Below are 15,567 nucleotides of genomic sequence, written 5' to 3'. Positions count from 1 at the left end.
AGAATTTTAGATGAAACAAACAAGTTCAGAAAATCATTTTGATTTTTAATTAAATGAACATTTTCTAACTTGATAAAAATGAGCACTCACCCCGAAAATACCCAGGCATAAACACACGAAAATACCCACTAAAAATGCTCATAGACACCCACCAAAAAGTCTGAACCAAATATCTCTTATACCCGTACACACACACACCATTTCCATGTTTGCCCGAGCCACGTGGAAGCTAATCAATGGATGTCCACAAGAGACGAATAAGGGGCATATTCCTTTTGTCCTAGAGGGGTATCCTAGTATTACTAAGGATAGGAATGAGGAGCTGTAAAAACGAATTTTGCTTTATTTTGCAAAAATCAGAAATGGAGAAGATGATGAATAGTGCTGAGGTGTGTGTAAGTGTGTGGCGTGAATGACTAAGATGCAATCAGATCTGATTGATACAGTGGGGGAACCAAGTCATGTGCAATGCACATGTATGTTTAGTAAAAAACAGAGAATGAGCTTTCAATGAAATGGGCTTTAAAAGAAAAACCCGAAATGGCCCCACTGCAGTGTCTGTCACTGTATCAACCACTGTACGTGAAAAACATTGTTCTTTATGACTAGTCAAATGGACACAAAAATGATATTTTCATGAATTGAATGAAGTGCAGTATACCTTGAGTCTTGTTCATTCTTGACTTCTTCAATATAGCTGAACTTGTCCTTAATCTAGCCTAGAGCTTGTGAGTGATTAATAAAATTAAATACAAAGGTTTTGACAAGGAAAATAGCCAATATAACAAATCCTAGAAATTAACAGGGTCAATTGATCCCATGAACCCAAAAATCCTAAGCTTGAGGAAATTGGTTGACCCCTTGAACTCATGGATGTTGGTGGAGTTGCAGGGGCAAGATTTTTGAAGAAATGTCTGAAAAAAGAGAGAAGGAGAAAAGATAGTGATTCCTTTCAAGGTGTTTGCAGAAATATCTTGACCCCATGATGTTCGATTTCTGGATCCGCCACTGCTTCCTAATGTTTGTTTTATAAATGGTTACCTCATATTTAATCCTAGCAATTTAAAGAATATTAATCTAAGCCTTTCCAAAAATTAATCTAAGGATTTTTGTGTCAAAATGACGTGAATTTTGAGCCGTGTTGTTCAAGATAGGAATTCTATTTTTGGTCATTCTACACCCTTAACTTTTATTTTGTGTCTTAGTGGTTCATTCCATCATGTTTGTTGCTATTTTCGTCCAAAAATTATCACATGCCCATCACATGACCACTTAATGAGGAAGAAATTTGTCACTTAATTAATATTAAATAAAAATTTAATTCCTTTTGTAACTTTAAATAAGACTGTTGAATAAAAATTTGATATATATATTTATAATTATATTACCTAACATAATTTCATTGTACTCATTTAGGGAATAAAGTTTTATTATATAGGGTACAATCAATTTAAGATAGAGTGCATCTCTTAGTTACAATCTCTTGGTACAAGTGAAGACTCTTTGATTCCAATTATAATGAAACTGAAATCATTTAATGAAATGTGTGAGTGTATGGATTTGTGACTTCACTTAGATAGATCCCAAGTGGCCTACGTACCCCTGGCAGGATCAAGCCAACTTGTAGTTCTAGATTTGAGATTTCCAATGAGTGACTGACCTATTAGAAAATTGGGACTAATTTGAATAAAGTGTTTGGTGAATTTGTTGAATTGAACGAGGGAGTTGATTTGGGATGATGTTGTGTCTAGACTTGGTTCTAGATTGCCTACGTACCCTTTGTGAGATCAAATTAACCACACGTAGTTCTACACTTTTGGAAATTAAATAGGTAAATGGCTCATTTAAATGTTTTTTTCCCATGCAATAAATATCCCATGATTTTGAGCTTCCTTTTTCTTTTTTGGGTGAATAACATGGTCTAGAGCTTATGATAGCCAATAAGCATAAAGACGTAATGAAGTATTTATCATAAAGAATTGGAAGCATAAAATCATAGAAGGTGGCTGATGGGGTTGAATGCTCCGACAGCAGAGAAGACATCAGACACCTACTGCTGATAATCTAATATTGATAGCTAAACACTTGAAACGGCATGCCACACGTGGTTGGCAGTGCACGCGCAACGCCCATGTGTCCAGAAAGCAAGAATTTTAACACCTGGCATTTGCATCCACCACTAGAATATGTCGTCATTCGTCAACAAAGAAAGGCTTCCCCTTTTAATTGTTGTTTTTATTAGAAAATTTTGTAAAATAACACTTTTTAATACTATAATGTATCTTTATAAGTATTATTATTTGTTTTCTTAGTCAGGTGTATGAGTATTTAATACATATTAAAATTTTCATCAATTTTATTAATTTATTTGTAAATGATCCAATAATATATTAGTCTTTTATTTATTTAAATTTAGATTGTTGTTAGTTTGTTCACGTTTGGAAATAAATCTTTTAAAACTAATAAGTTTTATTTTGAAATATAATATAAATAGAATGACCAAGCAATAAATAAAATAAAATTTTATTGAATAGTCCGAGCCGATGTCAAACTCTTTCATGGCCCCAACTTTTCCCATTTATTTTCCACTTTTGAAACAATTCAATTTTTCGACCAAAAAAAAGGAAACAAATTTTTCAGAGAGTTTAGAGCTTAGGATTTGGGATTAATTATTTTAAAGCATATAATTGTTATTTTAATACTTGTTTAGCTCTGACTTTGCTTGGTATATATTCCGTTTGATTTGGTTAATTGGTTGTTGGAGTTGTTCCGTTGAGTACCACCTGTACTTGTTTACATCACGGCCTTATTTCTCTGACTTTGACTCTGTGCGTCCCTTTTCAGCGATTTTATTGGAATCTCTTTCTGTACATTCTCTCAGCAAACCCTAGGCTTTAGGCTTTGATCTCTTTTCTTGTATTCTTGGAATTTTAATACGGGATTGTGATTGTGATACCACATTGCTGCAGTTGGCGATGGTGTTTTTCAGGAGTGTCACCGCGCTTTCCAAGCTCCGTTCTCGTCTTGTAAGTTTTCTGTGTTTTATCGCAATTCAGAGATATGGATGTTTCTAGATTCAGCGCAATTCTTTCTTTCTGTGGAACCGATTGTGATTGTGATTGCTTTTGCTTGCTAATGCATGTTACTGTGTATGTATATATGTATGTTGCAGGGCCAACAGTCTAGTCTCAGAGATTCCGTCAGATGGCTTCAAACGCAGACCTCCTCAGATCTTGTGAGTTCTTATCTCTCTCTCTCTCTCTCTATAGATTTTGTATTTTTATATATTTATTGCCTTATAATCTGCTTTTGGCTGGTCCTATTATTAGCCTGCTATTTTGGTTTTGTAGCTATCATGCATTATAATATATCCGCATGCCACTCGATGTTTTTTCCTAAACATGTTGCAGCCTATGTCATATTTTTTAGCTACATTTATGTAAATTTACTAGTGTGTGAATATGATGAATCATGCATACAAATAAATTACAGTTTAAGCTACATCAAAGCTTCTTTATGACCATCATTGTGTTGCCCTGCAGGACCTTCGTTCTCAGTTGAAGGAATTGATTCCAGAACAACAGGTTTGTTCTACTAGTATTCATAAAATTAAAGTACCAAGAACTTCTTTTTCTTATATTGTTTTTCCTGCCACCCCTTCTCATGCGCCAAGAGCACTAGGTTATGTTGTTGATGCGGAGTGTTGCTTATTGTGTTTCATCAATACAAATAATGCAATATGTCTATGTACTTTGAGCTAGTTCCTTTTGGTGCATTCTTTGCTTGTTGAGATGACTGGGCTTAATGGGTTAGTGAATCAGTGCCTTCTATCTGCTGCAAAAGTAGTGCATTTCAAAATAGGAATAAGTTGCATTTCACAATAGGAATAAGTTGTGGGTGAAAGTTCAGATAAGAGGTTCTGTGTCGTGTCTATTTCAGTTCAAACAGTTAGAAATTTGAATTGCAAGATCGAAATGAAGGAAATCTTATACTTAAATATTGAATGTGTTATAAGTTTATTTTGTATACTATCACAATATATTTCGTAATTACAGGAACGTCTGAAGAAACTGAAGGCAGAACATGGAAAAGTTCAATTGGGCAATATCACTGTTGATATGGTAAAGTATCTTTTCTTTTTCTTTTTCTTTTGAATTATATTTATGAGATATTCCTCTTTGTTATGAATGGAAGAAGTTGACGCTTGTAGTACTGGGAAAAGAAGTGAATCTCAGTCTGATCTTTCTTATTTCTTTTTAAATATAGTAAACTTGTAATTTTGAACTAACATGTGATGTAATCATATTGTGTTATTTTTGTTGGATTCACATTTTACTGCATAGGTAATTGGCGGAATGAGAGGAATGGCAGGGTTGCTGTGGGAAACCTCCTTACTTGACCCAGATGAGGTATATATTTGAATTATAATGGTCTGAATATATTTGAGTTACTCAGTCTTGAAATTCCATGAATTATTATGAATAAGGGAATTTCTTTCATCACTCTACCAATTAGTTGACATAATTATGGTAATATGATATATTGGCTGCTGTTTTGTAGGGAATTCGCTTTAGGGGTTTGTCAATTCCAGAATGCCAGAAAGTATTGCCAGCTGCAAAGCCTGGTGGTGAACCTTTGCCTGAGGGCCTTCTGTGGCTACTCTTAACAGGAAAGGTATGTTTTTTCGTTTGAGGGATATGCCATTACATGGTACTTTGACAATGAACTTTTAAAAAAGAAAACAAAGTGTCAATTTAACGTAATCTGTAGCCATAAAAGATATCTGTGACTCTGTATAAACCTTCTGGTCCTTCTAGAAGATGTAGACTCAGTTGAATGTCACAGTTAAACCTGGAGGAATATAAATTGCCTATAAGGCTGTAACATGTACCAGCATACTATTTATATTTATTTATTATTGTCATTATTATTATTTTTTAATTTGTGTATGGTAGTTTTGGTGTATCCTAAAATTAAACACACCTTTTGCCTTGCCTATGTGCCATAGGTACCAAGCAAAGAGCAAGTGGATGCGTTATCCAAGGAATTGAGGAGTCGTGCCATAGTTCCAGGTTCAATAGCTTATATAGTTATATTACTCTATTTCACTGGCCATAATTTGATTAACTGAGTAATAGTTTCAGAATCATATTATATTGTTTAATAAGAAAGACCAAGTGGTTATGACGTGGTTTTGTTTGCTTCAGTTGGTTACTTATTAGAATGATCATATTGTAGTGAAAAACACCTTCTAGCCTTGTCTTAGATGTATTCTAGAGTTAGACTAATTAGCAAACAAACACACAATATATATAGCAGCAAAAGAAAGCACAAGGAACACCAAAAGTTTGTTCTCGAGGTTCGGCGAACTTTGCCTACGTCCCCGTGTGATCCGTAGAGAATCACAGCTTCACTATATTTAGAATTGGATTACAAGAACTTGTTGAAACCCTAACCCTAGCCTCCTAGTGTTGCCGCACCCTCTCTCTCTAGTCTCACACTGTTTCTAGTATTTTCAGTATTCTAACACTTTCTCTAGAGCTGTAGCAACCTTTATATAGACATAGGTTTGCTGCTTACAGTAGGATTCCTAGTCCTAATAGAATTAGGTAAAGATAAAAGAAAAACAATAGAACTCCTTCCGGACTTAGGAAAGGTTATGCGCATGTTCCCTTTTGCCCTTCAATCTCCGTACCCAACTAGGAAAGCCAAAAACTGCCCCAGAAAAATAACTGATGCTCGCTGCCTTTGGGCGACCAGTCAGCCACCACCCTCTGGAAGTTCCAGCGAGCCAAAATCACAACAATCTCCACCTTGGTGAGTTGGAACCAAAGCCATGAATGCTGCACCTTCGAGATATCCTATAGTCTTGAAAGTAACCTCGAACAAACCTCCAAGAACCCTTCACCTTGGCAAAACTCCTTGCCTTAACGCACCTCAAGTGAGAAGGTGCTCCATCTCAACCTTTAACAAGTGACAAGATTGATTAAGCTCTAGCAATGCTTGAACTTTTCTGTCGGCACTGGCTTTGTAAGAAAATCTGCAGCGTTGTTGCTTGTGTGCACCTTTTCTATACAAATCTCCTTTGAATCCACCCAATCTCTGATCCTATGGTACCTCACATCAATGTGTTTGGATCTTCCATGAAAAACTTGGTTCTTTGCCAAATAAATGGCACTTTGGCTATCACATTTTATTTTCACAGACTCTTGAGTGATTCCCATTTGGTTTGCCAAACCACTGAGCCAAATAGCTTCCTTTCCAGCTTCAGCCAAAGCAATGTACTCTGCCTCTGTAGTTGACAAAGCTGTAATTGGCTGCAATAGAGCTCTCCAACTGATTGGTCCACCTGCACATGTAAACACGTAGCCCGTTGTAGACCTACTCTTGTCCAAATCTCCTGCATAGTCCGCATCCACGTACCCCAACACACATGTTTCTTCTTTTTGCTTCTCAAACAAAATACCATGACTCTTTGTACCCTTTAAGTATCGAAAAATCCACTTGATTGCAGCCCAATGTTGCTTTCCCGGTTTTGACATATACTTGGATACTACACTTATTGCTTGAGCTAGGTCGGGTCGTGTGCAAACCATTGCATACATAAGGCAACCCACGGCACTAGCATAGGGCACCTTCTTCATCTCTTCAATTTCTTCTTCAGATTTAGGACACTGCTGCCCACTTATTTTAAAATGAGCTGCCAAAGGTGTAGAGACCGCCTTTGCGTCTTGCATGTTGAATTTTTCCAGAATTTTCTGAATATACTTGGCTTGTGACAGCCGAATCTGATTTGCAGCTCTATCCCTTTTAATTTCCATGCCAAGGATCTTTTGTGCAGCCCCTAGATCCTTCATGTCGAATTCCTTACTCAACATAGCCTTCAAGTCTTTAATCCTTGACTTGTCTTGACAAGCTATTAACATGTCGTCCACATATAGCAATAGCAATATGATAACCCCATCTTTGGATACATGATAGTACACACAACAATCATATAAGCACCTTCTAAAATTAATTTTCAGCATATAAGAATCAAACCTCTTGTACCACTGCCTTGGAGATTGCTTCAAACCATACAAAGACTTCCTAAGCCTGCAAACTAAATCTTCTTTTCCAGTCTCGACAAAGCCTTCTGGTTGAGCCATGTAAATTGTCTCCTCTAGATTCCCATGGAGAAAAGCCGTCTTCACATCCATTTGCTCAATTTCCATGTCATGCTGAACCGCCATTGCTAAGAGCAATCTTATTGAAGTATGCTTAACCACTGGTGAAAAAATCTCATCATAATCGACTCCTTCCTTTTGTGAGTACCCTTTGGCCACGAGTCTTGCTTTAAACCTCACGGCCTCTAGCTCATGTATTCCATCTTTCTTCCTAAACACCCACTTGCATCCAACTAGCTTTCGATCTTTGGGTTTAGGAACCAGCTCCCAGACAGAGTTCTTATACATAGACTCCATCTCTTCCGACATAGCACCTATCCAACTTTCCCGTTCTTCACTTGCTATAGCTTCTTGATACGTAGTTGGATCTCCTTGACTAATGTTTAGAGCATAATTAACCTCTTCCGTTTCAAAACCATATTTCTGTGGTGGTTTTGTAACCCTCTTAGGTTTGTCAAGTGCTATGCTCCTTTGAAATCCAGGTGGTACTTGAGTAGATGCTTGAACTCGTGGGGATGGATTGCGGATTGGGGAGTGCACAATCTGCTCCACCGGATTTCTAATTGGTGTTTGATGCTGCTGCTCTTCTTCTTCCTCATCACCATAACCATCTTCTTCTTGCTCAATTGGCTCCACCCGAGCTTGAATGTCTTCATCAACGACCGATTTGGTGAGAGGTACTTCAGTTGCTTCTGTTTCAGCACCAAACAATTTCCCATCTGTTTTGTTCTCTTCTTTATTTAGAGGCATAGTTTTCTCATCAAAAACAACATCTCGGCTGATTATCTTCTTGTTAGCAACAATATCCCAAAGCTTGAAACCCTTCACTCCTTTCTCAAACCCCAAGAATACACAATGTGTAGACTTTGGCTTGAGTTTTGATCTCTCATCACTTGGAATATGAGCATAGGCGCTGCAGCCAAATACCCTAAGATTAGAGTAATTCACTTGCTTTTCAGACCACACCTCTTCTGCACACTTAAATTCGAGAACCCTTGATGGCGACCGGTTAATCAAGTAACTTGCATGATTAACGGCTTCAGCCCAAAAACTATCAGGCAAACCCGCATGAAATCTCATGCTTCTTTCTCTCTCCATGAGAGTTCTGTTCATCCTTTCAGCAGCCCCGTTTTGTTGCGGAGTCTTCTTAACTGTGAAGTGTCTTGTAATACCTTCTTCTTTGCAAAAACTTAAGAATTCATCGCTCTTGTATTCACCCCCATTGTCACTTCTCATGTACTTGATCTTTCTCCCTGTTTGGTTTTCAACTTCAGCTTTCCACTCCTTGAACTTTGTGAAAACTTCAGATTTCTCCCTCATGAAATAGACCCAAACCTTCCTAGAAAAATCATCCATGAAAGTAACAAAATACCTGGATCCTCCTTTCGATCTTGTAGGAGCCGGACCCCACACATCCGAGTGAATATAATCGAGTACTCCTTTGCTTTTGTTATCTGACTTTGTAAATTTGAAGGAAACCCTACCTTGCTTTCCGAGAACACAATACTTGCAGAAATCTAACTTACAATAATTTGCACCGTCTAGAAGACCCTTCTTGTGCAATTCTTGCAAACCCCTCTCACTGATATGCCCTAGTCGATGATGCCAAAGCTCAGTTTTATCTTCCGCATTCTTCTTTGTGGAAATAGCTGCTCCACCTGTTATTGTAGTTCCCATGAGCCTGTAAAGGTTATTCTGTTGAATGTCAGCCTTCATTACCACAAGTGACCCTTTGATTATCTTGAGTCTTCCACCTTCAGAACAAAAACTAAACCCAGCCTTGTCTAAGGTTCCCAAAGAAATCAAATTCTTCCTTAGCCTAGGAACGTATCTGACATTCCCCAAAGTCCTTATTATTCCATCATGCATCCGGATCTTAATAGTGCCAATCCCAATTATAGGACATGATGAATCATCTCCCATTAATACATCTCCGCAGCTGCTGTCCTTGTAAGTGTCGAACCATTCCTTTATTGCACACATATGGAATGTGCACCCGGTATCCAAAATCCAACTTGTGAAAGCCTTAGAGCCTGATGTAACCGAAAGTAACTCCCCATCACTCTCTTCTTTGGTGACTGTACTAGCTGAACCTGAGTCTCTTTCCATCTTAGCTTTCCTATCTTTCCAAGTCTTGCAGTTTTTCTTCCAATGATCCATTGAACCGCACACGAAGCAACCTTCTTTTGGTTTTCCCTTGGATTTTGATCTACCTTTGTTGCTGTTTTTCTCTCCCTTCTTGTTTGACCGACCCCTCTCATTGCCCTTGGCATAAAGCCCTTGTGTCTGAGAGCCATCGGTTAAGTCATCTAGCTTGGCATATGACTGAAGGGCTTGCACAACATCATCAAGCTTCAGAGTCTCCTTTCCAAACATTAGGGTTGTTCGGAAGTGCTTGAATGATGGTGGTAGAGATCGCAGCAAGATGATCGCCTTGTCATCATCTTTATACACTTCTCCTACCTTGGTGAGATTAGCTAAGCAATTCTGAAATTTGCATATATGATCAGCTACATCTCCCCCTTCTTCTAGTCGAAGTCCGAATAGTTCATCCTTTAGAAAGAGCTTATTAGACACTGTTTTGCCCATATAAACACTCTCCAACTTTTCCCAAGCTTCTTTTGCTGTCATCTCTTCTGTGATGTGAGATCTCACGGATCTTGTGAGATGAATCTCAATTGAACTCTTGGCCTTCTTGAGAATCTTGCTCCACAAATTTTCTGGTGTAGTTGCAGGCCTCGCATCAAGTAGTGCATCATCAAGATCCTGCTGAACCAAAACGTTTCTCATCATCCGTTGCCAATCGGTAAAATCCTCCTTGCCATCATATGGCTTCAAAGCAGGCCTTATATCCCCTAAGTCCATGCTTCGATTACCCCCTCTAGACATCGCACAAGCCTTCTAGCCAACCTGGCTCTGATACCAATTGTAGTGAAAAACACCTTCTAGCCTTGTCTTAGATGTATTCTAGAGTTAGACTAATTAGCAAACAAACACACAATATATATAGCAGCAAAAGAAAGCACAAGGAACACCAAAAGTTTGTTCTCGAGGTTCGGCGAACTTTGCCTACGTCCCCGTGTGATCCGTAGAGAATCACAGCTTCACTATATTTAGAATTGGATTACAAGAACTTGTTGAAACCCTAACCCTAGCCTCCTAGTGTTGCCGCACCCTCTCTCTCTAGTCTCACACTGTTTCTAGTATTTTCAGTATTCTAACACTTTCTCTAGAGCTGTAGCAACCTTTATATAGACATAGGTTTGCTGCTTACAGTAGGATTCCTAGTCCTAATAGAATTAGGTAAAGATAAAAGAAAAACAATAGAACTCCTTCCGGACTTAGGAAAGGTTATGCGCATGTTCCCTTTTGCCCTTCAATCTCCGTACCCAACTAGGAAAGCCAAAAACTGCCCCAGAAAAATAACTGATGCTCGCTGCCTTTAGGCGACCAGTCAGCCACCACCCTCTGGAAGTTCCAGCGAGCCAAAATCACAACACATATGTGAGAATCTTACCATACTGCAGATTTTGTTTCACTTACTATTTTTATGCTTGTAGCGTAAAAGTTTTTATGTGCATAAGGTTTATTGAACCACTTCTGTTAGTAGTCACTCAATTTTTACTCTTAGGATTATTACTGCAATATTGCTCATCAGATAGTTTTCATTCTTGGCTGCAGATTATGTGTATAAGGCCATTGATGCTCTGCCTGTTACAGCACATCCAATGACTCAGTTTACAACTGGTGTTATGGCCCTCCAGGTTGGTAAATGGACTACTTAGCATTGTTGTTTATAGTCATATATTTCAGTCATTCTGCAGTTGCTTTTTGGAATAGTCATGTCTGTCGATAAATCAGATTTTGGTGTGACTGTGTTCATGCATTTAGTTTTGCACCTTTTGGTTTGTCTTTAGTAGAACCTTGGGCTTCTAGGTGTGAAATAGGAAAGGAGTGGGACAAATTTTTTAACCTTTTCCTTAGATAAGGATGTATTTGCATAAGAAAATAACTTGAAAGACATTTTATAAATCACTATTTTCTGTTGGAGCATCAATGCAGCTTGAGTGTTCTTTTGGGTTTTATCGACTGTATTTCTTTCTTTGGAAAATGAAATCTTGTCTACATAAATAAAATAATTAAATAATGCATTAAAAGGGTGGCTATACTCATTTACTGGCTTTGTTGAGTTTCTGCCGGTGGATGCAACTAACAATTTCCAATTATTTAATACTGTTTTCAGGTTCAGAGTGAATTCCAGAAGGCATATGATAAGGGGATACCAAAATCAATGTAAGTTATGTACTGGTTCTGCTTTTGGAACTATATCTGGCATTTTATTTTTTTGTATAACTCAATCTGGCATTAGTTTTTAGGCATCCTAACTTTATTTATTTTTAGGTACTGGGAGCCAACTTATGAGGATTCACTTAGTTTGATTGCACAATTGCCAGTAGTAGCTTCCTATGTTTATCGAAGGTTGGTAAAGCATATTACATGTTACTTATAGCTATATGTTTAACATTGTGATTTGTGCATGTTTTAGAACAGCATTTAATCTAAATTTGTGAAACTTTCTTTTAAGTTTATGTACAATATCGACAACTGACTGTTGGCATTATTTCTCTCCTTTCCCCTGTGGTTTGCAGCTACCAGTCTGTTGACACCAATAGATGTCCATATCTGTTTTTTTGTAGTTGCTCCTTATATAAGATTTTGTTTGAGTTGTCTTAACTAATATTGGGATTAATTCATTCTTGTCTTTCTGAAGGATATATAAGGATGGAAAAGTAGTACCCATTGATGACTCTCTGGATTATGGTGCAAATTTTGCACACATGTTGGGTTTTGACGACCACAAAATGCATGAGCTTATGAGGCTTTATGTCACCATCCATAGGTTTGTATAAATTTCTCTTCCTAGGACCATAAATAATTTGTTACTTTGATTTCGAGTTATATGACTTTTAAGTAATAATGCATCACAGTGATCATGAAGGTGGAAATGTCAGTGCTCACACTGGACACCTAGTAAGTTACCCTATATTTTTTTTAAGCACTTTGATCAGCTCTTTGGTTTCTCATATAATTATTATTTTATTTCAGTGATGAGAATTCTATTAAACATCATTTGGTCTTGAAAGATGTGACTATTTGATCCATAACTTGATATTTCTTCCCATTAAATGCTGATATTTATGTTCTTTAACCGATACCCTGAATACAGGTTGCTAGTGCACTTTCAGATCCTTATCTTTCATTTGCAGCTGCATTAAATGGTTTGGCTGGCCCACTCCATGGTTTGGCTAATCAGGTATTACATCTTCAATTGTTCTGTTGTTTCCATGTGTCTATTATTCTAAAAGCATTAGCTATGATTTGTTTCTTATAAAAGAAAAAAATAGCTATGATTTGTTCATCTGATTAAGTTTATTGTATTGAGATGATGTATGCTTCTAAAGATTAATGTGAAATGAGTCCGTACTGAAGATTTAATTTACATTATGGTATCCAAAACATTTTGTGCTTTATAGTCAATGATGGTATTGAAGTAAACTGAGCTTTACCAAACCTCAGCCACTTTATGGGAGGTCCAATCATTTGGGTTTAGCACTCAACTTGGTGCTGCAGTGGGAATGTAGAAGCACACATGTGCACATGCACATGTATGTTTATGCATGCATTGCTGATTAATGCGTGTTTGTGTGGTAATATCCAATTATATTAATATTGGATTTAACTCGAAGTTGTGCAGATCTATATTCTTTAAATGCCCAGAAGAATGGTGTTTATCTGTTTTCTATTTTATCATACTGGTAGTTCACTGATGGCAGAATAGTAATATTCTCAGTGTAAGTGGACTTTGCATGATACAGATTGAAGAGCAACCAATGTGAACTCTTTCTGGAGTTCTGTTAATGAAGCTCGCATTGGTGATAGACTTCCTTGTCAAATCAGCCATCCAATAGTTCTCTTGCTATTGTTGTCACGAATCTACTGTTTACACAACCTACTTCAAAATAAAAAAGATTAATTTTTCTTCCGCTAGTCTTTGGGTGTTGAAATTTTAGTAGACTGTTCAATTTAGCAACTGTGGAGTTCAAAATTGTAATTTCTTAACTTTTTTTGTTGGCTCAATGATGTCTTATTAGTTTTTTTTTTTTTTTTGCCCTTACAATATTGCACTATTTTGGTTGCAGGAAGTTTTGCTTTGGATAAAATCTGTGGTAGATGAATGTGGAGAGAACATAACTACTGAGGAGTTGAAAGATTATGTCTGGAAAACCTTAAACAGTGGGAAGGTAATGCCACCAATTGTAACCTAATAATGAATTGAAATTTGACCCACATTTAGTTTAATCTTAATAATTATTTCTCTCTTTTTCTTGAACTTAACATACATGGTTGGTTCTTACCCATGAATTTAATTATTCTTTTCCTTCTACAATTTGCTACTATCTAGTAGCATTGATGCATCTTTGCTCATTGCCATCTTCTGCCAGAAAATGGTTAAATCGTTCAATCCTGTCAAAACTTGTCTACTGAACTCAGCACTGTCATCGAATAGATACATAAAATAGGTAGTTTGACTGTTTTGCCCTGTGATCCTTGCAGAACTCTTAAACTTGCTAAGGAAGTTACCTCTTTGGACCCCATATATTGGTTTAGCTTGTGTTTTCATTCCCTAAGCAAAATGAGCTTTCACCTCTTGAATCTTCACTATTTCAAATTAGTTTTAAAACTTTGTTTGATGAACTGTTAATACTCTCGTCTCTAATTGTCCCCTCTTTTTCTCATATTTCAGGTTGTTCCTGGTTTCGGACACGGAGTTTTGCGTAAAACAGATCCACGATACGAATGTCAGAGGGAGTTTGCATTGAAGCACTTGCCTGATGATCCGCTGTTCCAGCTGGTAGGAATAACCCTGATCACACAGTGAGGGTGTGCCTTTATCTGGCACATTGTTGATCATAATTGTAATTGAATCCTTTATGAGCTAACTTAGCAATTACTTTAACAGGTATCCAAGCTTTATCAAGTTGTGCCTCCCATACTTACTGAACTGGGCAAGGTAATTTAATAAGCTTAATCTATGTGCATAAAATATTTCACTAGTGTTGGTGGTTGAGGATTACTTAATCTTTAGTTTTTATCCCTCACGGAAATATGCTGCTATCATTTATATTGCTCTGAAAAATTGACGTTTCATTTACCAAAAGTGAAAAATCTTTTGTTCTGCTGGAAACTAGGATCTTTGTCATTAAATCCAAGTGAGAAACTGAGGATGTCACACAATTATTATATCTGTCTTCTCTTATCAAGCCAAAGAGCAATCTAATGCTGATTGTATCTGGGGATTTGCCATGCTTGTAGGTTAAAAACCCCTGGCCCAACGTAGATGCTCACAGTGGAGTTCTGTTGAACTATTTTGGTTTGACTGAGGCAAGGTATGATAATTCATGTTCTTCTTTATTATGTTGTTTCTTGTGACTGTCCATGATATACTGAAGCTGTTACTATTTTGAGATGATAATGTTCTTCATAATCAATTGTGGACAGATATTTCACTGTTCTTTTTGGTGTATCAAGGAGTATTGGGATTGGTTCTCAGGTTCTCCTCTTTCTCTCCCCTCCTAGTTTAACACTTAATTGTTACCTTTTTTTTTCAACTTTTTTAATATATTCCTTTGTTTTGGTTCAGTTGATATGGGACCGAGCTCTTGGTTTGCCTCTTGAAAGGCCAAAAAGTGTTACAATGGAATGGATTGAAAATCACTGCAAGAAAGTAGCTTCATCTTGAGATTTGGAGGAGTGCTGTATCATTTTCTTTCAGTAATAATTGGTCCGAACGCAAGGGCTTTGTGAAGGATGTACGAGTGGTGTAAAAATTTCAGGCTTAACTGTTTTTAGTTGAGTTGACAGGAAAACCTCAGCACTTGAGCATTTTACTTGGAAGAAATTTGAAGTTAGTTAGGCGCACAGGGTATTATTCCACTGCTCTGTTAATTCTAGTTTGGTTGATTTTTCACCAGCTTGTACGGGTTGCTTGTCAATAACCATGTTAAGGGTCTTAATGGAGCTATTTTGAATAAAAAGGCTTTTAGTTGAAGATGGCCATTGGATTTCCACAAGCTCTAACAATTTTGGGCTTTGGGTTTTGGACAGTGTTTACTGTTTAACAAACACAATGCATTTGCAAATGACTGAAGTCTTTGAAATTTGTACTCATCATTGCCCCAATACTCTGAATTTACAACTCAACCACACATCCACCCACCGCTTTTAAAAGTTGTCTGAAAAAAAAAAAGAAAAAATAGTTTTGAATCTTAAGCACAATCCATATATTCGGAATAGACCATAAAAAAAAAAAAAAAAAAAAAAAAAAGAACAGCTATATAAG

The 15,567-nt window shown here is 37.1% G+C and overlaps 1 protein-coding gene across 2 annotated transcripts; it reads left to right on the top strand.

Moving 5' to 3' along the window:
* Positions 1 to 2,689: 2,689 nt before the first annotated feature.
* ATCS (Citrate synthase family protein) lies at positions 2,690 to 15,276 on the top strand. 2 transcript variants are annotated; one of them, XM_086235420.1, is made up of 20 exons: positions 2,690 to 2,828; positions 2,970 to 3,026; positions 3,173 to 3,235; positions 3,543 to 3,584; positions 4,056 to 4,121; positions 4,344 to 4,409; positions 4,561 to 4,674; positions 5,009 to 5,072; positions 10,848 to 10,930; positions 11,410 to 11,459; positions 11,568 to 11,645; positions 11,938 to 12,066; positions 12,155 to 12,197; positions 12,394 to 12,480; positions 13,367 to 13,468; positions 13,972 to 14,079; positions 14,188 to 14,238; positions 14,541 to 14,614; positions 14,727 to 14,778; positions 14,869 to 15,276. In XM_086235420.1, the coding sequence occupies exons 2-20, from the start codon at positions 2,976 to 2,978 to the stop codon at positions 14,965 to 14,967; spliced, it is 1,422 nt and encodes a 473-aa protein (XP_086091546.1). In that variant the 5' UTR covers positions 2,690 to 2,828; positions 2,970 to 2,975; the 3' UTR covers positions 14,968 to 15,276. The 2 variants fall into 2 exon arrangements, with proteins under 2 accessions (XP_086091546.1, XP_086091547.1); XM_086235421.1 differs by having other exon boundaries at positions 2,811 to 2,867.
* The last annotated feature ends 291 nt before the right edge of the window (positions 15,277 to 15,567 follow it).

The sequence above is a fragment of the Dryas octopetala genome, chromosome 3 (assembly GCF_963921425.1).
Source record: "Dryas octopetala chromosome 3, drDryOcto1.1, whole genome shotgun sequence".
NCBI lineage: Eukaryota > Viridiplantae > Streptophyta > Magnoliopsida > Rosales > Rosaceae > Dryas > Dryas octopetala.
The sequence above is the reverse complement of the archived record's forward strand: the minus strand, read 5'-3'. Positions and strand labels throughout refer to the sequence as shown.